The 24,754-nt window shown below is 44.9% G+C and overlaps 3 protein-coding genes and 1 long non-coding RNA gene across 4 annotated transcripts; 3 read left to right on the top strand and 1 right to left on the bottom strand.

The window, feature by feature from the left end:
* Positions 1–1,611: 1,611 nt before the first annotated feature.
* Positions 1,612–6,998, top strand: KIAA2013 (KIAA2013 ortholog). Its single transcript, XM_009671650.2, has 2 exons — positions 1,612–2,608; positions 3,592–6,998. Exons 1-2 carry the CDS (start codon positions 1,627–1,629, stop codon positions 4,449–4,451), a joined length of 1,842 nt encoding a protein of 613 aa, XP_009669945.2. The 5' UTR covers positions 1,612–1,626; the 3' UTR covers positions 4,452–6,998.
* LOC104141856 (uncharacterized) lies at positions 2,594–12,177 on the bottom strand. The gene is made up of 4 exons (XR_011135824.1): positions 12,053–12,177; positions 9,449–9,581; positions 7,881–8,097; positions 2,594–2,723 (listed from the first exon to the last, which is right to left on the bottom strand). It is a non-coding gene; the product is annotated as an uncharacterized lncRNA (long non-coding RNA).
* LOC104141855 (chymotrypsin-like elastase family member 2A) lies at positions 10,041–15,241 on the top strand. The gene is made up of 8 exons (XM_009671421.2): positions 10,041–10,171; positions 10,747–10,835; positions 11,423–11,520; positions 12,138–12,266; positions 13,187–13,323; positions 14,003–14,148; positions 14,282–14,434; positions 15,048–15,241. The coding sequence occupies exons 1-8, from the start codon at positions 10,129–10,131 to the stop codon at positions 15,063–15,065; spliced, it is 813 nt and encodes a 270-aa protein (XP_009669716.1). The 5' UTR covers positions 10,041–10,128; the 3' UTR covers positions 15,066–15,241.
* Positions 15,242–17,605: 2,364 nt separating this feature from the next.
* On the top strand, positions 17,606–24,331 carry LOC138061824 (uncharacterized). Its single transcript, XM_068915935.1, has 8 exons — positions 17,606–17,666; positions 18,048–19,143; positions 20,978–21,112; positions 21,346–21,520; positions 21,965–22,063; positions 23,008–23,099; positions 23,808–23,945; positions 24,095–24,331. Exons 1-8 carry the CDS (start codon positions 17,620–17,622, stop codon positions 24,329–24,331), a joined length of 2,019 nt encoding a protein of 672 aa, XP_068772036.1. The 5' UTR covers positions 17,606–17,619.
* Positions 24,332–24,754: the final 423 nt, after the last annotated feature.

Below are 24,754 nucleotides of genomic sequence, written 5' to 3'. Positions count from 1 at the left end.
ATATTTATTTTGCAGCGAACGTATGCCTTAAAGTGCCAGGAAACACTTCTGAGCCCGCAGAACACCAGATGAGGAGCTACCTCTGGTACGCACCTTGTTTGAGGCCCAGAGCAACACATTATTTCTACTTAAGTAGACCGCTTAGCCGGACGCGGGGTATGGCACACAGCTGGAAACACAGCTGGACAGCCGTCATATGAGCATCAGGATAAGGCACAGAGCTCCCTCCTCACTGCAGAGCTCAGTTTGAATAAAAAGCTCAGCCGAGTAAAATCCTGAGGCCCAAGTGCACCTCTTGCAATGCAGAGAAACCACAGAGATTATACAATTCACGTTTTCAGAAGGAAAACAAGAAGGTAGGATCTCAAAACATTACGCACACGCCAGGAGAGAGAAGGGCCACGTGTAACTAGGTACGTCGTCCATGCTTCGTAGTAGCACCCTCCCAAAGAACTACCAATTTTTGTTTGTTCTGTAAGAATAAGCTTGACTGTGTTCAAAGCACTTTTGTTTCCGTTCCCTCTCCCCAAGGCAGGGATTCCTTTATCATTGCCAGGCAATCAGACTAGTCCTCGTGCTCAAAGGCCGTACCGCAGGCAACGGTCCCAGGAAATACTAGCTCTCCTCAGGATGATGATTTCAGGAAACTTCCTTTTTCCAAGCTGCCAGTTTCACTAAATAAAAAGAAATGAGAAAAAAAAAATGAAGCAAAGATTCTTTCACTTGAGATTTCTTCAGTGCTTCCTAGGCCAGGCCAAGCCCCCAGCAGCCCCCTGCGATCTAAGCGGGGCGCCACAACAGAGGCGTTCAGCTCCTCGCTTCCAAAGCTCAGACTGAGACTCTAAGTCTAGAGTTTAAAAAATCCCAGGTTTCTCATCTGCGGGACGTTACACCTCTGCCTCCTAAAGGGAAAGGCTCTCGCGCATTCGAACTCGTGAACGTGTCTCGCTGTTTAAACCCGCTCGGCTCAGACCGTCCCCACTCGAGGGCTGCGCGCGCGCCCTGCAGCTGCGCCAGCCCAGCGAGCACGTTTCCTCCCAGCTTCTACGTTTGCGCGGCTCCGGGCGCCTCCGCTCCCCGACGGCGCCAGCTGCCAAGCCCAGATGTTCCTGCCACTACGTGCAACGCGTGCTCCCGGCCGGCCGGGAGCTAAAAACCCCAGAGCAGCAAAGCTCCCGTTTTCCCAGCAGCCTCACGACACGCTGAGACCCGCGGAAAAACAGGGGCCTTGACGAAGCGTCCGAGGCGCTGGATTTCACCCCCCAATTTTTTTTTTTTTTTTGGACAGATTCCAGCGTTTTTCCTTCCCCCCCCTCCCAAAAAAAAAAAACAACCAAGCAGCTCGTTTAGAGGGAGACGCGGGGTGGGGAATCAAAAGCCTGGCAGCTCGCTGCAGGCAGACGTGACGGGCAGCGCTGCCGTTAACACGGCGGGGGGGGGGGGGCGGTGCCGGTGGCGCCGGAGGGGGCGGCGCTGTCGCAAAACGTCGCGGCGCTTCCGGGCGGCGCTTTGCGGCGGCGATGGCGGAGTGAGGGGAGCGCGGCGGCGGAGGAGGAGGCTCGGCGGGGGGGGGGGAGCGGGCGCGCCGGGGTCCCTCGGCGGGAGGGGGCCGCCCGCCCGCCGCCCATGTGGCTGCAGCAGCGGCTGAAGGGGCTGCCGGGGCTGCTGTCGAGCAGCTGGGCCCGGCGGCTGCTGCTGCTGCTGGCGCTGCTGCTCGTCGCCTACTGGTACGCGGGGGCGGCGCGGGGGCGGCGGGGGGCGGCGCGGGGGGCCGAGCCCCGCGGCGCCGCCGCCCTCTGCCTGCAGGCGGCCACGGGCGCCTGGCGGGCGCAGGCCGAGCGCGGCGATGCGCTGCCGCTGCCCGACGAGGAGGGCGGCGAGCGGGGAGCGCCGGGCCGGGCCCTGGCGCTGGCGGGTAACGGCTTCCTGCTGCTGGACGTGGCCGCCGGTCGCCTGTGGGTGTCGGCGGCGAGCGGCGGCGGCCCGGTGCTCGCCACCGAGTACCCGGCGCTGGTGCGGCTGCGGGCGCTGGGCGGGCGCGGCGAGGCGCGGGCGGCGCTGGCGGCGCTGCGAGACGGCGCCGTGCGGCGGGTGCGCTGCGTCCACACCGGGCCGGCGGCGGGCGGCGGCGGCGAGTGCGTGACGGTGCGGGAGGAGGTGGTGGCCCACCGGAGCCGGCCGCACCTCTACCTGCAGCGCCTCCGCATCGCCAACCCCACCGAGCGGGTGGCCGCCTTCGAGGCCTCGGCTCCGGCCTCGGCGCCCTCGCTGGGGGGCCGCTTCGCCACCAGCCTGGAGAAGGTGGAGGAGCGGCAGTTCCTGCTCTCTTCCGGCCGCCTGCTGCTGCCCGGCAGCCCCAAGGTGGTGCTCATGGTGGTGGCCGCCAAGAAGCTGGTGAGCCGCGTGCAGGTGGCGCCCAAGTCTCACTTCGACGAAACCATGCTCTCCGTGGTGTACACCTCGGAGCCCATCGAGGTCTCCAGGCTGGAGGAGACCTTCAGCAAGCTGAGGGAGTCGGCAAAGAAGGAGATGCTGGAGGTGATGCAGATGGGGGTGGAAGATCTCTTCCAGGAGCACCAACAGACCTGGTCGGATTTGTTCATTTCAGGTAAGGAAGGGGATGCTCACCTTCATACAGCTGCTTTACTGGTGGAGCCCAACGCTCCCTGCGAGCTCTCCGGAGGCTCCCTCTTCCTCATGTGTTTCCATGGCCAGAAGGGATGCTGTGGGATAACAAAACAGCATTCCTGCTTGGGAACCCAGAGTACTTTATAAAACTTAAGTCATCCTTATTGCATAAACAAAATGATAGGAGAGAAGAATGTTTCTCATCATAACTCTGCATCTGCCACTAGCTCGTGGTTTAGCGTCAGGCAAGTTGCTTGCTGCTGGAAACAGGAGTCACGTCAGAGACTCCAGGCCAGACTCCTAGACAGCCACGTCACCCGTAACTGAAATGAAAGAGAGGTACTCCTGCTAAAAATACTTTGAAAACTAGTCTTCGCTGTGTCAAGTTGGCTTTCGCGTCTTCAGAAACTTCACTGGCTTGTCAAGCAAGCCAGCTCCAAGTTGGGAACAGGGCTGACCTCTAGTGACAGTGTAAAGGATAGATTTCTTCGTGGAGGTTAAGGACTGCCCTGCTCTTACTTCAGGCAAGCTTTCTCTTGAAGTTTTTTCTTGGTCTTGCTTAAAAGAACAGCTGCCCAAGTCATGTAGTACTTACTGTTTTATAGCCAGCAAAAAGACAGATGTTACTTTGACAGATCTGTCTTGGAGAGTCACGGTGACTTGCAGAGTCACGGTGACAGTTCCCCTCAGGCATCTGTATATCAGCTAACTCTGCCTGTAGTGGGAGTTTGGCTTTCAAAGTAGCAACAAAGTAGCACAGAACGTAGCTAAGAAAATAAAAGGAGTGGAGCTCTCGGCATTTCACTTCAGCGTTTCATAGGCGAAGATTCCTTAGCCGTTACCAAGGACACCTCAGTATTGAATGACATCACGTAGCATGCACAAATCTGAACTTTTTCTGCTAGTTAACGGCATGTTCATGTGTCATCCTCTGACCGCTTTTGTTGTTTTCATTTATTACAGGTATCGAAATGAGAAAGATCACAGATTTACATACACCTTCCAGCGAGACTGTTAATATGACCCTCTACTATGTATTGTCGAGCATGCCAGCTCCTTTGCTAGATCCACTCATTAGTGGCGAGGACAGAGAAAAAATGGAAGCCAGCTTGAACTATGCGGACCACTGCTTCAGTGGCCATGCAACCATGCACGCAGAGAACCTGTGGCCAGCAAGGCTGACCAGCGTCCCCCAGATCTTGCAGCTCTCAGACTTGTGGAAGCTAACTCTCCAGAAACGGGGATGTAAGGGTCTCGTGGCAGCTGGGGTCCATGGACTCATGCAGGGAATGGTGCTTAGCTTCGGGGGCCTGCAGTTCACAGAAAACCATCTTCAGTTTCAGGCTGACCCTGATGTACTTCATAACAGCTATTCCTTACGTGGGATTCATTACAATAAGGACTTGATTAACCTGGCTGTTCTGCTGGATGCAGAAGGAAAGCCCTTCTTGCATGTGTCTGTGAAATTCCAAGACAAGCCAGTTAGACTGTATGCGTGCGAGGCAGGCTGTATGAATGAGCCTGTGGAGCTGACCTCTGAGGCACGAGGTCATACCTTCCCTGTCATGGTGACTCAACCCATCACACCACTGCTTTACATATCGACAGATTTGATCCACTTGCAGGACCTGAGACACACACTCCATCTAAAAGCTATTCTGGCTCATGAGGAACACATGGCCAAGCAATACCCAGGCCTACCCTTCCTCTTCTGGTTCAGCGTGGCCTCCTTAATCACACTGTTTCACCTGTTTCTGTTCAAACTCATCTACAATGAATATTGTGGGCCAGGAGCCAAGCCGCTCTTCAGGAGTAAGGTATAAGGCTGCTGCTTTTGGCTGCTCTCCGCTGTCATCAACCTGATTTTCTGTCCACTGTGCCTAGGGAGGTTCTCTCTCTGCCTGTGAGGATTTTCAGTCTCTTGCAACAAGTGATCCGTGACCTCTTCTTGCAAGAAGCAGGATTAGGGCACGGCTTGGAGTGGTAGGGATCACACAAACATTAAAAAAAGATAAATCCATTGTCAGTCCTTCTTAAACATTGAGAAGGTTGCAGTTTAAGGCAGACACAGCTTTTCTGTCCTTTTTTTTCATTCAGTGGTGTAGAACATTGCTTGTATTTAAGAGAACAGCTGCAGCCCTGACAGAGGATGCTGTTTCTTGTTATGCAGTAAAGGAATGCTTGTGACAGGGTTTCTGTACTTGTCTTGACTACTGTGTGGGAGATGTACACGCTTCTCTGCCTTGTCTGAGTGTGTGATGTGTCATACGAGAACAACAAATGCTAGCTAGTGTTCTTAGGCAAGTCAAGGCACTGACTTGTTGGGTCTGGGGTAAATGTTCATAGGCACATAGACGCTGTTCAGTCCTCCATCATACCACATTTACCAGCATCAACTTGGAAAACGGCTGAGTTAGTGTTTCTGAAATAAATACAAAATACATAGCTGCTCTAAGAAAAAGGCTGAGTTTTTTACTGTGAGTTGGAGGTTCAGATTTCAAGCTGTACTGCATCTCACTTCTGCATGAGGGAGTTGGAAATCTTGTTTGAATTGCCTTAGAATTAATGTCTGAGGACGGGAGGGGATATGGCAGAAAGAAGAACAATGGTAAAAGCTTAGTACAGAACAGATACTAGACAGTGGATTCTGCTCCTAGTACTGGTACTTTCTGGTTGCATGTTGATGCTATGGAGGGGAAATGAAAAATTAGACTGGATTTGCTGTGTGAGCTAGCTCTGTTGTTCGGAGGCAGCTCTCCTTAGGGTCAGATGGAGTTAAAGGTGGCTTGTCTAATTTTTTTTTTCTTTTTTTAACAAAAATTAGGAAGCAGTTAAATAGAGCTGTCAGAGGAAAAGCTCTGGCTTTAAATTGTCCCGTTTTCCCGAACTGTAATAGAAAAGTAAATGTTGAATAGCTAAGGCTGGACAAAAGGTACTGGACTAGATTTGATATTCAGTATGCGTGGGGTGTCGTTAAGATGAGCTGGCAATGGTCTTGTCAGCTCGCTGGCTTTGCAGTGTTGAGCACTGGAGTTCAGGCCTGATCCCAAGTGGGTCTGAATACGTGTCATCCTTTGAAAGAATGAGTTGAAGATGCTTGTGGCTAGACAGACAAACCTAGGAAGAGGTAGGATAGATAATGCATATCAAAGAAATCTGCAAAGAAATAAGCCTATGATCATGATCAAAACATTAATGCAAAAGGAGGAAGTGGTCAGAAAGTAATTTGAATTATTGTTTATACAGCTGTGTCCTGAAATTCTAAAGCTGTTGCATCCTTTTTTCATTGCTGTTTATTTGGTTGCCTTTGTCATCTATGAGACTTGCCTTCTGCCTTTTACAAAAAGACTTGTTAACCATGATTACAGGTAGCTGTCCCTGACACTATTCACTGAATTGCTGAGAAGCTTCACAGCTACAGGCCAGGGCTGACTTAGTAGCTCTTCATTCTTGGCACTGCAAAAAGTCTTGCAGTGTGTAACAAACAAGTGTGTTTCCTGGTCTTAACTGGACCTGCTTAAAACGAAGATGGTGCAGAACTTGATTCGAGAAACAGGGAGGAAGTGGAAGCTAGTTGAAGCTCACAATCTCTGCAGCAGTAAGCAAAATTAACCGTGTTGAAATAACACCTTGTTTTATTAATTGGATGGGAGTATCCCAGTGTCTGACTGAACTTAACAGTCCTGCTTTCAGCCTCCATTTGCACAAGACGTCTGACAATTCCGCAGCTGAGAACAAGGACCTTTTGAAAGCAACAATCCTTTTGTGCCTTGTTAAGAGAGGAATCCGTGACTTGGAACACGTGGTTATTCAAGAGTTTATCCTTGGAGCTTGTGTAACGGACATGTTTCTTTTTCCTTGTAAGCTGTTCAGTCCCCTGAGAATAATCCATGTGTGAAAAATACTTGAAAATACACCGAGTCCTTTGATATTTTGATTCTTTTTTAATTTTACAGGAAAATAAAGAATGATGATTCCTTTCAGAGAGTTAACTTAACTAGAAAACTTAGTATAACCTCCTTTCTGGGATACGTTTCTTAATTTATTGCTTGGGGAGTGGGGGGAGGGAAAGGATGTTAATAATTTTGCCTCCGCTTCAGTAACAAGGCCGTCAATTGAACTGTAGATATCTAAGTGATGGTAACAGGTTTTTCAGCATTTATCATTGCAGGATGCAAAATCAGTTTAACTGCTTCCGGATTTACCCTTGGAAATGCTGATCTGTGAGTTTTCTATTCTGAGCATACTGAGACTTTGTGCATTGATTTGTTTTGGCTGTTGGGGGAGACATCTCACTTCCTAGTGATTTAAAGATTGTTTGGTTTTAAAATACCAAAGCTGTTGTTTCTAAATAAATACCTTTCAGTCTAGTCTGACTACTGAAGTGTGTTTTTTGTCTCTGTTCTTTTCTCCAACCCACCCCTGCTTTTTCCCTCGGTTAAAACAAGCAGAGCCTTATGTTACATCTGTGGCCAATATCAACTACAAAAGTGCCTGGATTGAAAGGAAATACCATGTGGCAAATAATATGTGAAAGGGTCTAAGCTGGGAACAGACACTGTGATCCCAGTGTATTCGAGGTGAGCATGTAGCACTGTGTTTTTGCGGTATGAATCTCTGATGTTTGTTTAACAGACGATTTCTTTGTTAGAGTAAACTTCTATATACACACACGAAAGCTACAGCTTGAGAGGCTTTCTAACTCAATCTGAGGAAAGCCATTACTGCTTTAGAAACAGTGAAACAAGTCATTTGCAGACCAGCCTTGGCTATTATCACCCTTTCTCAGTGCTGTCTTAAATGGAGATGAGGTAGCAGAGGTGGCCTGCCTTCTGCAATAGTTTAGCAAGTGTGTGCATGTGTATGCATAAGCTGTTTCTCCAGAAATAAGCTAAGGTGCTTGCAGCAGTGAGAAGAGACACAGTAACTGAATATCCCCTCCTGCCTCTTAAGAGGACAGCAGATATATAGACAGTCCTGCTGAAAAGCTGGGGCAGAATTTAACTTGCCCTGTCCCTAACCTTAGCATCTTTTTTCTCGGCCTAGTTTCAGATGAAGAAAAACCTCCCTCACAAAAGTAGATCTCAGCGTCTGTTACTGGTCTGCAGACTGTCCTACTTACTAATTGGTTTAGCATGTTTACTACCTTATGAGGGACTACACTAAAGATGGTGAAACAATGGAGTACGTTATAAATTGTACGTTAGGAATATTGGAAGAGATATTAGCTGTTATACTTTAACAGAACATACCAGAAGTTCCTGGTCTGTTTTCTACTGAAGTCCTGTGGATCTGCTTAGTTTCTGTGCAGCATCTGGTGTGAAGATGATAAGAGCTTCTAGGGAGTTGCTTCCAAGCCACCATGGTATCAGCTGGAGGCTGAACTGTCTGATGTTCACGTAACAGAAATGCCAAGAGTGTGATGTCCACTTAGTCCAAGAAAGATATTCCCGTCTAATTAGACTAGACCTGGAAGAGATGGATAAGCAATTGTTACATAAAACAAGAATGGAACAAAGAAAGCTTTGAGGGCATTCTACATTCAAAATATTGCGTCTTCCTTATTATCCACCCCCAGTAAAAGAACTGCTTCAGAATTCCCTTACAAAGAAGAAATGGGAAGGTAAGATCGAATAGGGTTTCCCTACCTGTGGTCTGTAAGATAGCAGCAGGTTATTTTTGAAATTATTGCAGAAATGCTTAAAAAACTAAACACAATCCCGTATTTATGAGCATACTCACAAATCAGGAAAATTAAAATAGAAACTGAATATCCAAAACTTATAGTCAATTTTTAGTTGGTATTTGGTGAAAACCTCAGTGGTAAAACAGAATACAGAAACTGCATGAAAGTTAAAACTGGAGAGTGCAGTAAGTTATTTCACTTGTGAATTCAAACAGTAAGGAAAGAGTCATCTAATCCTAAAACAAATTTTTCTTAGAATCCCAATTCTGTGCTCAGTCAATTTTTTGTCTTCTGCCTTTGTCAGATAATAAATACAAGATGCCAGAACAGTGTTTGGTTGATTCCATTTGAAATTCAGAATGCAGCTTGCTCAAGCACTATTGTTTGGGTAGAATAATACATTCTTAAGAAGCAGACAAAACAGCAAAGCATTAGATATTTCTGCCTTCCACATGTATGCTCCAGGCATCTTTCATCCAAATCAGTACCTACTGCTGAATGGAAGCTATGAAAACAAGGGGTTTTGTTGCTTGTTAGTACTGACATTAAACAACAGAATTATTTCAGCTTTTTAGGAGCCTCCAGTTTTGTCTGTATATAGAGCAGAAAGTTGTACATTATGATATTTCTTTTCCATTCTAATAAGTTTGTCCTTCATGTATGCCCTGTCTCTATCTTATGGGATAGAGATTTTTGGTTTTTAAATAACTGGTAACAGTTTTTCACTTGAGAGGTGGTTGGATGGCCTAATATGAGAGAGGGTGGAAGACTCCTGTAGTGGGAAGACGGAAGGGAGAGAGACACAAAGGTAAGCCTTGCCATTGATATCAAACATCCACTAACAAATTAGGGCACTGCAAAAACTCCTTTTGTGGCAGCTGCTCTGTAGCGGTCTATATGCCTACTTCTTTTTGTGGGCAAACAGGTCCTGTTTGTCCTACTGGTGAAAAAGTAGTAGCTTACCCTTTTTCATTAACCAGCCACACTGCATTATTCCAAAAGTCAGCATGCTAATTTGGGATGTGAAAAGGCTCACTTCTACAGGAAGTGAGCTACAGGAACCCCGTTCTCTTCCAGGGAAGTGCTACTGATCTAACAATTAAAAGTGAAGAAGCGAAATGAAATTGGGCTCACCACACTACACCAGTGTTTCTCCATCATCATGGACAGCTGATTCTTTGTATTGCTTGAAACATCTTCCTCTCCAAAGTGACTGCAGTTTGTTTTATTGAAGAAACATGGCGTGCTAAAACACATACAATTTGACCTAGAAAAGAAGATACAGTGTTTCAGTCAGTACAAAGTTGTAGTTGCCATTCACTGACAAAATAAAATGAAATAAAATAAAATACAATTTCAAATGATCATAGACTCATAGAATCATACAATAATCTAGGTCGGAAGGAACCACCAGAGTTCATTTAGTCCAACCCTGCTGATGTCATTCCAAATATATCAGACACTGCTACTGCTGACATGCCATCAAATATTAAAATAATTCATATCACATTTTTCTTCTGATAACACTGCTGGGACAAACATTCAAGGCAATGAGAAAGCAAACAGCTGCTACAGACAATGTGCACCTGAGCTGGAAATTTTTACCAAATTTGCAGATAGTGCCTGCATTCAAGGTCCATCTAAACTATTTTTTCTAAACGCATTTGTGCATATAAAAAATTATCCCACAGTTGCATAAGTTTTCCATTGGTATCAGAGCAGCACTACATTTTAAGTCATATCTCCCAAAGATAAATGATATCAACATATAAAGCTTGCAAGACAGAGTCAGCAGCATCCAGCTAACCGGCATCATGCTCGGAATCCTCTTTGCTGTGCTGACTCTGGCAACCGCAGGTATGTACCCAATTCCAGCATTAGTTCTAAAGGAAAAATGAATTTAAACACAACTGCAACTTTCCTTTACTTGGGAAAATAGATACGTTCTGCAACAGGACAGAATGAGATACAGCATAGGGGATTAATTAAAAAGTTCTCTCAAAACAGCAGCGAGGTGCTAGATTATTCTGTTCGTACTAGATGGGCTCAACTAGCATGAATGCCCTCAGCCTTTGGCAAATTCAAAGTTATTTTACTTAACTTGAATACACTGAAATACAGTTAAGCCACATCAAATTGCTTTGCATTTGCTGGGAGCTGCATCTCAGCTGACACATGAGAATTTGGTTAAGCCAACATGATTTTATCACTTGTCAGAACAACACAACAGTCCAAACAGGCTTTATATTATGCTGATCAGTCTTGACTGATGGTTGTTGTATCTTCACTTTGTACCACGTCAAATCACGCACTAGGCTGCTGCCTTGCAACGTTCTGTGTAAACACAGTTATGTTTTTTTAAAAAAAACTGTTAGAAAAATCTTTCTAAAGTTTCTATTTTTAAAACAAATCCTATTTTGCATGTCTTGTAGCCCTTGGCTGTGGGGTTCCTGCTTACCCACCTGCTGTGTCTAGAGTGGTTGGAGGGGAAAATGCAAGACCATACAGCTGGCCCTGGCAGGTTAGTCATTTCCTGCTTTTCCTGGAAAAATTAGCATTGTGCTACTCTCACATGACATGGCTGAACAAAACTAGCCCTTATATTTCATTTGAGACATCTTGCTGACATATCATATTACGCTCTGATGAATCTCAACGTTTCCAGTTTTTTAAAGAAAGCTCTGAATGTGCCACCTATTGCTAGTTATGAAGGCTTTCCTTTTCCTGTAGTCAGCTTAGGCACCACTCATCAACAAGAGTCAAAGCTTCCAAGATTTCCATCCCATATTCAAGCAAGAAGACCGAAACTCAGTGGAGAAAACTATGCACATACTGGGGCATACTTCTACGCAGAGTTAACAAATACATTTTTGTAGCAAATAAAATGCTCTATTTGGGCCGAGCTTAGCGAAAGCTTTGGAAAAACAGCACTAAAACTAAACTTTTGGATGACAGGGAAAGAGGGAAGCCTTTTCTGAGGGCAGGAACTGACCATTCTTGTTGCTTAAAAACCTCCCACCATCTTCCAAAGGCAAGTTGTGTTCTGGGTGCAACAGTGAAAAAATCAGAACACAAAAATCTGAGCCTTATATACTTTGTTGGTCCCAGGCCTCCCTCCAATACATTTCAAGTGGCAAATGGTATCACACCTGCGGAGGAACCCTCATTGCAAGCAACTGGGTGATGACAGCCGCACACTGCATCAGGTAAATCCTTGACTGAAGGGCTGTATCCAGAAAGCAGTGCATGACCAGAGATACATGAAGAAAAAAAACATATTAATGCCAGTTCTTCCTTTCCAAATAAGACGCTAAGTCTCATATCCTATCTTTTGATTACAACTAACAGGTCACAAGAAAGAGGATGTCTTTTTCCTTTTTCTTAAAGGTAGAGGAAGAAAAGCTCAATGTCCTGAATTACGTACACTTAATTTTCTGTAAATAACTACAAAATCATTACATTTTCAAGTTGCTATTAAAATTCAGCCTTGGTGCCTGTTTCTATAGTTCATTTGGCAGTGAGATCTAAAGATAACCACTCAATCCATTCCCTGAAGAAATAATCACAAATGTTTTGAGTTTACCAGTCCTTTCTGGTAACCCCTTCATATTCTTACGCAGTGGGAAAGTATAATAAGGAAATGATCGGGTACAGCTATGCCCCTTCATCGTCAAAAATGTTTTCACAGCAGCAACCCCTTTTTGGTTCAGTAGCCTGCGTCCTTGAGCATACACGTACCTCCGGTGGCCAAGATGCAGATGGCTTTGCAGCAAGCTGGTAACTGCATAACTGAGTGATAACCCTTAGTCCTTTTCTTCCTCAGTTCTTCTAGAACGTATCGAGTATTTCTTGGGAAATACAACCTAAAAGTTGAGGAAGAAGGATCAATTGCAGTCCAGCCAGAAAAAATCATTGTTCATGAGAAATGGAATCCAAATAAAGTTGCAAATGGGTAAGTCAGTGGCAAGTATTTTTTCATATATTAGATGCAGGGCCAAAATTAAACTGCCCGAATCCAGGCCCCCTGAACTGTGGCAGTCAAATGTCTGGAGCCTCTAGTTATAGCTTAGGCTGACTGTGGTATTTCTAAATGAAATGGATGAGAGTTTGAGCCTCCAGTCTCTATCTTTCTCCCTCGAGGGAGGATAGGGAACTTTCAGTATTAATTACTTACTAATTGCATTTTCAGCTGCAGTTTCGCATGTTGAGAAGCTGTTGTCCTAGGCAATAATCTCTCCTGTATAGTGGAAATGGATGAATTGATCAAACAATTGATATAATGTTCTTTGAAGCCCTCATATGAAGGCCATAATTGTAAAGCACTATTGATAATTGGTTCTAATATCTTTGTTGCTGAAGGACTGCTATGCCCTGCTGCAGGCTGAGTGCATTAGCAAAGAAATCATCTCAGTTTCCAGCTGCCCAGAGTTACAGTTCTTAAAATGGCTTGTTTCTGGTGAACAGAATCTGTGAAAGGTCATTTCCAGAACGCCGCCAGCAGGAAAGCGGACAGTTCTGCAGGGAAGAGCTGAGTAACAATGAAGAAACTTCCTTGTCCCAGAACAGTTGCCAGCGTAGAAACCTGTAGCTCTAGGAGCCACTATGCAATTACAGTCTTTGCCTATACTTTGTGAAGCTGCAGTGCTTCACAATGCAGTTAAAGAAACCAATGCATGGATTCCCCCCTGCTTTGAGGGTGCAGGAATCTTTACTTACCAGGCATTGGTCTCCTTGCTCCCTTGCATCTCTTCTGAATAGGCCAAGTGTTGTATAACTGCTAAATTTTCAGGCTTCTATATCTTACTCTCTTTGCCATCCTCTTCATCCCTTCATTTCCCTTCCCCACTCTCATATATGTGCATACGACCACAGGTACGACATTGCTTTGATCAAACTCACCAAACGTGTCACCTTAAGCAACCAAATTGAGCTGGCCTGCCTCCCCGCTCCACAAAGCATCCTAGCATCCAACACTGCCTGCTATGTGACAGGATGGGGAAGGCTGCAGAGTAAGTACTCGGACAGCTGCAAGACTGTAAAACAAAATCTTTCACTATTGCCTTCGGGGATTGATTGGAAAAAGGCTGTTGTTGGTGCTCAAGGTCCCTTCAACCCCAACGTAGTGAGGTAGTTGATCAGACCCCCATTTCACTCGCACAGTGTTTCTTCCCTCCCTTTCCTTGGAGTATATTTTGCTTGTAGTGGGGCTCGAAATGCACTAGAGGGCCCTAGGCTTTCAGAAGCTATTGCAGCACAAACATTAACGGTGTGCAGGCTGATGAGTTTGCTAATGCTAATATACCCTGTGGAAGAACAGAAAAGACTCATAATGGAATAGATGTGAAGTGAAAAAAATCTCAGAGACTTCAGCAGTGTCAATGCTGCTCAATAGGCAATTCCTAGAGTGTTAAATAAATTGCAAAGCTCTGAGCAAAGAGCAGCCGCTTATTTCTCCAGCACAGAGACATTTTTAAATGGAATGAGAATTATTAGTAAGTTAAGGCTTTTCTCTGATGAAAGAGTGCAGAAAAGGAATGGATTATACAGCCTCTCCTTTAATACAGCTTCTATGGAGTTTCCTACCCGGAGGAATACTACCTAGATCCTGGGAGAGGCTGAACAGTGCAGGTTTGTTCTTTCTTCAGTGCCAGCTGGTACCATGACTCCTTTGCTTCTATTTCCTTGCAGCAAATGGAGCTCTTCCAGATGAACTGCAGCAAGGCCTTTTGCTGGTGGTGGATTATGCAACTTGTTCCAAGAACAGCTGGTGGGGGAGCACGGTGAAATCCAACATGGTTTGTGCTGGTGGGGATGGAGTCACCTCCAGTTGCAATGTGAGTCCAGAGAACGCTGCTCGTAAGGGCTGGTTTCAGACACAAACAGATCTGATGGGAAGGAAGTCTTAAAAAATGGGGAAGCACTATGCACGCTATGACTGCCATTAACTGTGTTCCCTCTTCCTCCCAGGGGGACTCTGGTGGCCCCCTGAACTGCCAAGGCGCTGACGGCAGGTGGGAAGTGCATGGCGTCGTCAGCTTTGGCTCTTCTCTGGGCTGCAATTTTTATCACAAGCCTTCTGTCTTCACTCGGGTCTCTGACTTCAATAGCTGGATCCAGCAGGTAAGGGTCTAGTTATTGCTACTCAGACAATACAGACACATAGCTTTTTCTAAGGTCATCATCAGACACCTCGGGGAGGTGGGCGGAAGAGGGATGGGGAAGACCTTTAAAGGTTTATTTAAAGGTTTATTTGAGGAAAAGTACCTAAAAAATTATTTCATAGTTATCCTTGGTTATATCACTTTAAGTAACCTCTCTATGTAAACAAGCCCTTACCAGCACAAAAGCAGTCCCTACAGCAAAAAATATCTTCCTCTTAAATAGTTACCCAAATTATTTCCACCTTTAGATAAGTCTGGATCTTTAGGAACACATTCTGCCCTTGTACTAAAGATATATTTATGGGCATTAAAGGTTTTGTTGGCATGACTTCTGAAGTGATTACTCAAGCATTCATATTCATTGTTTGTTACAATCGCATCCTAGAAGGCAACGCATGCTGCTCAAGTCTGTAACACCACTTATTTGTTAATATAACCCTAACCTAAAGAGTGACTGAGAAGCAAAGATCTTGTTTCAGTTATTCAAATGCTGCATCTTGGCTGCAGCGTACACTATTCACAAATTCCTGGGTCTTCTGATCTGATTTTTGCCTTATTTTACATTTTTGTAGGTTATAAACAGCAACTAATGCAAAGAGAAGTGGATGATAGATGAGAACAGTACCAAGAAGGAGAACAGCCTGAATAAAGTCATGGTCATGACACCTTTGATCATAAAGAGCTGGGAAATTATGCATGTACAAATAACAATATTGTACTTAATCAAACTGTAATAAACACTGGTTTTGGCAACACGAAAGAAAAACGTGGGTCAAACGTTCTTGTGTATTGTCAGAACCAGAGCCTTCATTTAGCGATGATGCTGGAGACCTTTTACAGTCCTTCCCCTGTCTAGGGCTGGAGCTTGATACTCTCACCTGGGGGAAGATGCGAGCCCTGCTGTGAAGAGGATGCATGGTGGAGGAAGAGTCGAAGAGCTGCGGGAACAGTTTCGGAGGGAGGAGGTGTGAGAAAGCAAGGTGGTGGCAGGGCTGAGATGGGCGGCAGGCAGGACCCTTGGGCCAGCGAGCGGGACCTCATGGCTGGCGAGCTGTCCTCACCAGAGCAGAGAGCGGCGATGCCTGGCGGAAAGGCAGCGTGGGCCTCGGCAGGCGAGTGCAGGTCAGTGCCGAAATGCTGCAAAATGCCCGCTTTTACAGAGAAGTTTTTAACACCATGATCTTGGGGGTTAGCAACCCGGCAGCAAGGGGCTCCCACTGCATTGCTGCAGACCTACCTGCTTCATATCCACTTTGCTTGTTTTTAAGTAACTCAGAGCCCAGGCAAAGACCTCTGAATTGTTGCTGTCGGCCAAGACACCATCAGATGCACATAACGTTTTTTGGCAAAGCGCAAGCAGAATCACATCTTTTAGCCCAGTATTAAATTAAAGCCTCTATTTATATTTATTTCATTGTAACAAAAAGCAGGCAGTGTAAAATCAAGGTAGACTGTCACTGTGTTTTTGTTCTACCTCCTGGCACTTATTTAGATGGATTCCAAACTAAAACAATTGATTAAGAAAGGAGAACAAGTGATGCAAAGGTAAGCAGTAGATGGAGTAAGAAAAATATTGGAAGTCATTCTGAGAACAAAAAGGCATCTGGGTTTGGGGATAAATTTTTCTAGGCTTGCAGTTCCTGCGAGTCAGACATTTTGCCTTTGTTCCCTTTGGATTAACATGGTAAATATAAATAACAGAAAACAAGGGGAACTTATTATCTTCGGAGACTCTAACTTCTTTTCTTCTACTTTAAAACTACTGAACATCCTTCTGCTGCAAAGAGCACAGCAGGAACTTGTTTTGCCTAATATCAGCCTCTGCTGAGAAATAGCAGGCTCTTTTGTGTTTTTATTTATCTTCTTATAAATCTAATTTCACCTATCCAAGAGAGCAGGGGATCTGAGAAGGACTTTTTTTTTTTAATCACTTCTACTACACAGAGGAAAAGAGGAAAAAAAAACCGCTGCGCTGGATGGATGGATCGGCAAACTTGCTCCTTGGTTGTTCTTTATCAGGAGAAATAAGGGTTGCATACGGAGAACAGATTTACCCAAGATTGCCCTGCTTCAGCGTAACATCCTGAGTTGCTTTTGTGAGCATCATTACAGTAAGATTGCAAATGATTGATTAATAGTTCTGAAAAGCAAAATTATTAGAGGTTATTCTGCTGTATAGCACACGGATGCCAATCATGTGCAGCACGAAAGAGAAGGACAGGAGATGTAATCATGAAGCTCAAACAGTAAAAATTGGATATACATATGCTTTCTGTAAAAACTGTAACAAAATGGAATTTGATTCATTTTCTTTCTGAAATATTCAGACAGCACTGTGGAAATGTCCAAGCTTATTTAAACATAGCAGCACAAATCATTCTTCATCTAGAAATTCCTATTAAGAACAAATTCTAAAATTTTTTGGTAGTTGTTTGGATTAATAACTTCAACCATTCCAGTTCGTGATCACTGTAATGAATAATCATCTTTTCATGAGCCTGAGATTTAGATAGAAGTACCAGAAAGAATAAAACCTGCAGCAAATGATTTTATCAGTCTTAATACTCACAGGAAAACATTATATTTTCATTTGTGTTTTTGCAGCTCTGAGAGGGTCATGGAAACAATCTCTTTACCTCACTTTTTCTTTTAAAAGAAAAATCCTGATGGACCAAAATTCACAGAATCACAGAATCGTTTAGGTGGGATGGGACCTCTGGAGATCATCTAGTCCAACCTCCCTGTTCAAGCAGGGTTACCTAGAGCATATTGCCCAGGATCACATCCAGACGGCTTTTGAATATCTCCAGCGAAGGAGACTCCACCACCTCTCTGGGCAACCTGTTCCAGTGCTCTGTCACCCTCACAGTGAAGAAGTTTTTTCTCAGGTTCAGATGGAACTTCCTGTGGTTCAGTTTCTGCCCGTTGCCTCTTGTCCTGTTGCTGGGCACCACGGAGAAGAGGCTGGCCTCATCCTCTTGACACTCCCCCTTCAGATACTTGTACACGTTGATGAGATCCCCTCTCAATCTTCTCTTCCCCAGGCTGAACAGGCCCAGCTCTTGCAGTCTTTCTTCCTAGGAGAGGTGCTCCAGCCCTCTAATCATCTTGGTAGCCCTCCGCTGGACTCTCTCCAGGAGTGCCATGTCTCTCTTGTCCTGGGGAGCCCAGAACTGGACACAGTACTCCAGGTGAGGCCTCCCCAGGGCTGAGGAGAGGGGCAGGATCACCTCCCTCGACCTGCTGGCAACACTCTGCCTAATGCACCCCAGGAGACCATTGGCCTTCTTGGCCACAAGGGCACACTGCTGGCTCATGGTTAACTTGTTGTCCACCAGCACTCCCAGGTCCTTCTCTGCAGAGCTACTTTCCAGCAGGTCAACCCCCAGCCTGTACTGGTGCATGGGGTTATTCAATAAAAGACATCTTTCAATAGCATTCAGAGAATGTATGATCCCTGTGCTTTGTTTCAAAACGCATACAAATTGTTAAATATCACTACCAGCTCCAGTTATATTTTCAGGACCTGTAAGAAATACCTCAGTGATCAGACCCCTTTTTTTCTGTTTTAGATGCTCTCCTCTCTCCAGCACCGGTGGTAGCAAAACAGTCCAAAGGATTTTGACAGCATGCATGGTCTCCCTCTGCAGCCTCCTTGGAGCCTTTTCTTTTGATTTGAGCAACAGCTTGGAAACATGGAAAAACACAGGGAAGGTCCTTCAGGAACTTGCCTCCTGTGAAAACCTTTGGGCCATTCGCCTCATCTATCTCCTGCAGGAGGAAAGACAAAGCTGGCTGATCCCAGCAGCAGATAAGAGGAATAGATCATTTCATGCTCAGCTGTTGGAGAATTTAAGCTCCCTCTGCAATGAAAGTGAAGTAGAACTGTATTGTGAGCATTGCCAATGCAAGAAGGAGAAAATCTCCATTTGCAGATTTTATATCATTGACGTGAAACAAAGGATAAATAGCACACAGGATACTGAGGCCAGCCAGATGCTATCCAGAGTGATTTCTGAACTGCTAGAGCTTTTTAGTAGTCTCCACGAGGACCTCAAAGCTATGAGATACAATCCTGACTGGGCTGACGTAGTAGCTTTTAAACTCATCCTTCGAATAAGAGAAGCCATGCTTAGAGCTCATTCAATGCCAGCATCTACAAGTTTTCAGACAGCATTGCATTCACTTTTCAGCATTCTGAACTATGCTATCCTCTCATCAGAGAACGTACATAAGTGCTGGATGGATAATGTCAATCTATCCCTTGAATTTACTCACTATGAAGGAATCTCTTTCCTCATCCCATTCTTGGGCTCAGCTGAATTTGTCTCCTTTAAAGCCTTGGTGAAGGAATTTTATTACGTACAGAGCTGCCTGCTGCAGAACGGACAGGAAAAGCTCAACAAGAAATCTAAAGAAATACTGTCCACAGTGAGCCTTAAGACCAGCCTGTTAGTGATAGCATGCCTCATTTACCCCATAACCGTGATGTCCTTCAAGCAAATGACAGACTGGATACACAGTTATGCCAGGAACCTCAAGGAAAGGACAGAGGACTTGAAAAGGGAGAGGCAGTTAGCTGAGGACCTCTTACACCAGATGTTGCCAAAATCTGTGGCCAAGCAGCTAAGGAAATGCCGAAAAGTTGAGGCAGAAAACTACCATCAGGTAAATCTAGAGACTATAGATGAGCAAATGGAAAACACGCTATTACCAAGGATATAAAAGTATTCCTTTAAAAGAGTACCTACCTCATCTCCATTTTGAGGAACCTGCTTTTGCATCCACAGTTGATGCTGGATGGAAATTCTAATATTCACCATGCATTTTGAAAACAGCTGTGTGATGTGCCATGAAGCACTTAGACAATTAGGCTGATGAGGAGAGAAGAAGAGCTGAGATTTCCAGAAGACTAGCTTTAGATATCAAAGACCCTATACTGACAGGTTGTCTCATCTGGGCTTAAGAGCCTACTCATGAGAACCAGCCAGTATCATTGTATACTAAGTACACGGGAGCAAGAACTGAGTTTCCTCTTTGTAAAATGGGAAGAATCACAAAGCAAAGTAGATCAAATCCCGTCTCTACTCATCAGTGTGATTCCATAAACATAACAGAAAAAAGAGCCTGGGTCTTTTCAAGGATGAGGGGGACAGATGATCTAATAGCCTCCAAAGTAACAAAGCCAATAAAAAAAAAAAAAAAAGAAAAAAGTAAATGAAAGTAAAAACCATAAAAGCAAGGCCACAGTCTGGCCAGGAATCCATTTATGTGCAGCTCTGCCTTGCATCATGTTGCTGCTTGCCAATGCTCAATTTAGTAGCTGCACAAACAGGCTGAATAACGCAACGAATTCCCAGGGCCGCATCCAGGAGCTGTAATAATTTCTTAGCCGCGCTACACACACATACCAATTTCATCCAGTTTACCTGGATCAGTTTCTTCCCCAGCTTTTGCTACTTTTCTCTGCGCCCCCTCCATTTTGTGAAAAGTAGTTCTATGAAGGTTTCTTCCGCCTCCTTCAGCCCAAGGTTTTTGTGCAAAGCTAGCAAATAGCACATATGTTTTATGTGCAGTAAACTCTGCACAACATCCCCATGTTATTGCAACTGCAATTCTCTTCACACTTTCCCCTGGACACTCCACTGCTTTCAGCTGTGAAACACAATGATAAATATTTGCATTTAATTTGTAGGTGTCTTTATCAAAATAGTGCACTGTAATTGCGCAATTAATTATAATTAACAATAGTCATGCCATGAAAAGTAACTAAGCCAAGGCAGAGAGCGAAAAGATGGCTCTTCTGGATTAATTAGTATTACCAATGAAGAATAAAGTAACAATTTTAGTTTAAACATCTGACACAGTTCAGGCAGCACAAATGAAAAACACTTAATTCTTTGTCAACGGCTGTAACACACGTTTTCCTTCTTCAATTTAGTTATTCTGGTTTCTGCGGTTCTTTGTTTATATATTAGATTTTAAAATACGCAAATTTCTCTGTAAATTACTTGATCATAAGAAAGAAAAATATCATACAGAGAGAAACCAAATCCAGTTAATATTTCCTAATTCAACACGAAAAGAGCCAGCAGTTGAACTTTTACTTCTCAGTCTGTTCAGACACCTACGTTTGATCTCCACAGCAGCCTGAAAAAGAAAATTCAGGCCCTAGTTCTGTAAGAAGTTTGCTGATCACAGCTTACAAGGTTCAGAGCATTTGACTTTCAATCTCCCATATAATTCAAGGTATTCAAAGAAACGCAGATGATAAATTTCGGAAATAAATATCATTTTATCCACCAAAGTAATAGAGAACAATGCAGAGCCGCAGCTTGCTAATTTAGGAAGCTATCTATTCAGTTCTGCAAAACTGCTTCTACATGCAGTCTGTGCCTTGTGCCGTTCTGCTCAGAATTTCACAAATCTCCAAACTCTTCAAAGGCTCTGCCCATGTTGTTTGGAGACCTTAGCTTCACACCTTCCTTTCTCCCTTTGACAGGTGACTATCTTTTTCTCAGACATCGTGGGGTTCACAAGCATTGCTGCCTCCTGTACCCCCTTGCAAGTTGTTGCGATGCTCAACAACCTCTACGTCTGCTTTGACAGCAGAATTGAGTCTTACGATGTTTACAAGGTGAGTGAAAACCTTCAGGCAAGGAATCTGGAAGTAGCTAGAATCCTTCTTACTTTGTTCCCCAGTGAATATTAAATACCGGTTGCTGGCCAGAAACCATGAAATCCTAGACTCCCATTGCAAAGGGACTACGTTGCAGCTTGGCAGACAGCTGAGATATGTTTTATTCTGATCTCCTTTGGAATGAAAAGCTTCGTGCCTGCCACTCAGTGACATTTGTCCATTCCCGTCAGGTGGAGACCATTGGCGATGCCTACATGGTAGTAAGCGGCCTACCAGAGAGGAATGGCACAAAACACGCTGATGAGATTGCCAAAATGTCTCTAGATCTGGTGGCAGCAGTTCGGCAGGCTGTGATTCCTCATATGCCAATGGGTAGACTGCAGCTGAGGGCTGGGATACACACAGGTATGTAAGGCTGAGGCAGAGGCATGAGAAAAAGAATACCACACAGCCTATTTGTGTGAGGAGAAAAGACTTCTGCATTACTGTACCAGCTACTGATTCCCCGCAGGACTCCCAGATGAACGTTGCTCTGGGTTGCAGCAGTAAAAGTGGGGGAGAAATGATTTTTACTTCCATCAGCGTGGAAAAGGCTGTGAAATAATTCATTATTGGCAAAGTGCATCTTCCCCTGACAACAGCCCCAGGTACCCACAGCTAACCAAATTGTGGCTTCCTCCTCAAGTAAATCAAACTGTGCAACCAGACCCTAAACGCACTGAGTATTCCCAGCTCCCATTGCTCTCTCAGGATCCAGAATGATTTACAAAGGCATCTTCATTCTGGCATCGCCCAGCATTTTTGCCACTTGCTTACTTATTGGGGTCTCTGTGCCTTGTATTTTCCCAGGACCTTGTGTAGCTGGCGTTGTTGGGTACAAAATGCCTCGGTATTGCCTCTTTGGGGACACTGTAAATACAGCCTCCCGCATGGAGTCCACCAGCTTGCGTAAGTGACTGTGCCTGTTCCTTATGTGCCAGTCAGTCTCACACCCGCACTCTATGTCTCCCAGATATTACAGTGAAGAGAAAACTCCCAGCATCTCCTCAAACTGGGCATGGTCAAGAGCGAAATCAGGTTTGTTCAGGAGAAGGAACATTCTCTGTGGCACATCCCAGGCTAGACAAGAAGCTATCGTCAATCTAAAGAACCAGCACGTGCATGACCTGCAGTTGCCACTCTCCCTGCACGTACACTCAAATAAGCAAGAGTAACTCTCATGTATTCATGTGGAGCAAATAAAGTCACAGCCACTGTGGTACTTCAGGAAAGTGATTAGAAAATAAGAGAAGAAAGAGGGTGACATATGCTGAATAGCACTAGGCAAGCTGAGCTTGATTTTAAGGCCTTAAACACAAAGGCATCAAGTAGAAACACCGTGGCTGCACAGAAGAGGGCAGCACAGGTTTTTCTTGGTCCAACCTTTTATGCTACTTTTGCTGTTGTTACCCCATATTTTTATTGCCACGCAACGCTGTGTAGTGCAGATACCCAATCTAGCACGACATAGCCACGTCAGTGGGACACATCCCAGTTCAATTAACCTGCTAAACTGCTCCTATGGTTGAGCTAACATCTGAGTACAGTGTAACACAGACATGCACAAAGAGACAGCCTGGCTGCCTCTGTACGGTCCTGTACTCCAACTGTTTGAGAAACAGAGTCCGCACACTCAGGCATCTTAAACTTCCCCTTCTTTGTGCTTCCTCAGCCTGATATTTAAGGAAGTAGAAAGACTGGGCTGATAAGGCAGGAGGGGTATGCACATATCCATATATATGTATGCATGGGTATATATGTATTCATATCCCCTAATATACAACACATATTTTATATGTGCTCTCTGGGAACGGAGGAGCCATTCATTTCCAATCCTCTGTTCTGAATCCTAGCACAGAAGATCCACATCAGTTCTGCTACATATGATGCCCTTCTAACAGATGATGCTTATGAAATTGAACTGAGAGGAGAAATTGAAGTCAAGGTAACTGCTTTTCTGTAACTTTGCAACAGCAAAGGAGTTTAATGAGACAGGAAACGTGAAACTCTGGGTCTTCCCCTCTGCCAGTTCTGTCATCTCAAATAGGGTGATCTTTTAACCTTTAATTTAAAGCTTTATTAAAGGCTAAAGCTTGGAAATTACTGACTAGAATATCACTCAGGAGAACATACAGCTTCCAGAAACAGATGCTTTTGAGTTAGATGGCAATGCACGTGACCCTTCCCTATGGATTTAGCCATCGCTTTTCTGTGTATTGCAAGGTGATTTTCAACTGTGGCCACAAGGTTCCCCTGCTAATTCATTACTCCTCCTAATCAGTGCAAAAGTGTTACTGTGTGCTCTGAAATACAGCTGCTGTGCTTCCCCGCATGGAAGCGCGTGAATTCAGGAAATAGCGTTAGGATTCAGTTAGGTTAAGTTTCAGTTATAAAGACACATAGATGTAAGGCTGATATTAAACCCTGAGCAATCCTGCCAGTGACCTGCAAGCCCTTCCCTAAACTGGGGGAATTATTAGCACCCAAACTGCACACAAATTATGATTTTCTCCCCAGGCAGAACCAGCCTCCCATGAGAGAGGGAGAGACAACAAGTGCAGTACAAGTAGTAGCCTTAACCATGCTATTTCTTTGCTCTCCTTCACAACCCCTGAAAATAGTCCTTTTCTGCTCTCTCCTTATTCCTGCCCAGGGCAAAGGGAAAATGAAAACCTATTGGCTCCTTGGAAACAAGAACTACAGTGTCCAAAATGACAGCTTGGTATGCCACTCGAATCCAGCCATCTCCAAGAAAAAGAAGATGGAAAGTAGCCAGGGATCTGGCCAACAAGTAAGGAGGTGAACTAAGCAGGGTGAAACTTCCTAGATAATGAATCATTCATTAATGGCTGATACATGTAGAATTTGGATTTTTATCCTGTAAGCAGAGGGCTCTGCTATGTGCAGGTACAAGCTCTAACATGTCTCCCTCTCTGATAGCTTAGTACAGGCACCATGGAAGCAGCGTTGACTGAGCAGAGCCCTGTAGTGTCCTTGAACGAGCTGAGCACCGACAGTCATGCTCGAGGGAGCTCCAGACCAGCCTGGGCCCCTGAGAGTGCCACCCACGGCATGAGCCAGGAGCAGAGGAATAGCTTTCTTCAAAGCCCCCCACCAGAGCCTCCAGGAGAATCTCACTTCATTGGGCTCTCCTTCTTTGGGGAAAGGGGACAATGATGCCAGTTTAGAGCACAGGGCACAGCTCAGAGACCACGGTAACAAAGCAATGGGAAAAAATGAGTTTCTCCCAGGCTTTGTAGACGAGATGTGACAGGATAACAAGTCATTTACGGTGGGGAAGCGGACTGCCCCAGGCACCTGCACTTCTTTTTGTTCTTAGCCATAATTCACATTTTTTAACTAGCCTGTTTACTTGAGAATCTAAAACACCAGTAGAAACGTAGAAAGAAGTTCCCAGACAAGGAGGAGCTATGAAAGCGCAGGGGGGCTACCTCAGGAGCAGAAAGGAGAGATACCAGATTTACAGCAAGGTGAATTCTCTCACTCCAGGGCAGTTATTCTAGATTTATATCCACAGGTGACACAAAATATAGCCACTCTGGTCCAGACATAGCAAGCCTACCTTCAGGACATGGGCCA

The sequence above is a fragment of the Struthio camelus genome, chromosome 21 (assembly GCF_040807025.1).
Source record: "Struthio camelus isolate bStrCam1 chromosome 21, bStrCam1.hap1, whole genome shotgun sequence".
Lineage (NCBI taxonomy): Eukaryota > Metazoa > Chordata > Aves > Struthioniformes > Struthionidae > Struthio > Struthio camelus.
Note: the sequence above shows the minus strand (reverse complement) of the source record. Positions and strands in the feature narration are given on the sequence as shown.

Coding starts and splice junctions, on each gene's coding strand:
- LOC104141855 (XM_009671421.2), top strand. CDS start 10,129: ATGCTCGGAATCCTCTTTGCTGTGCTGACTCTGGCAACCGCAG. Junction 13,324..14,002: donor AGGATGGGGAAGGCTGCAGA/GTAAGTACTCGG, acceptor ATTTCCTTGCAG/CAAATGGAGCTCTTCCAGAT. Junction 14,149..14,281: donor GAGTCACCTCCAGTTGCAAT/GTGAGTCCAGAG, acceptor TCTTCCTCCCAG/GGGGACTCTGGTGGCCCCCT.
- LOC138061824 (XM_068915935.1), top strand. CDS start 17,620: ATGTCTCTCTTGTCCTGGGGAGCCCAGAACTGGACACAGTACTCCAG. Junction 19,144..20,977: donor AGGCAGAAAACTACCATCAG/GTAAATCTAGAG, acceptor TCCCTTTGACAG/GTGACTATCTTTTTCTCAGA. Junction 21,521..21,964: donor GAGGGCTGGGATACACACAG/GTATGTAAGGCT, acceptor GTATTTTCCCAG/GACCTTGTGTAGCTGGCGTT.
- KIAA2013 (XM_009671650.2), top strand. CDS start 1,627: ATGTGGCTGCAGCAGCGGCTGAAGGGGCTGCCGGGGCTGCTGTCGAGC. Junction 2,609..3,591: donor GTCGGATTTGTTCATTTCAG/GTAAGGAAGGGG, acceptor CATTTATTACAG/GTATCGAAATGAGAAAGATC.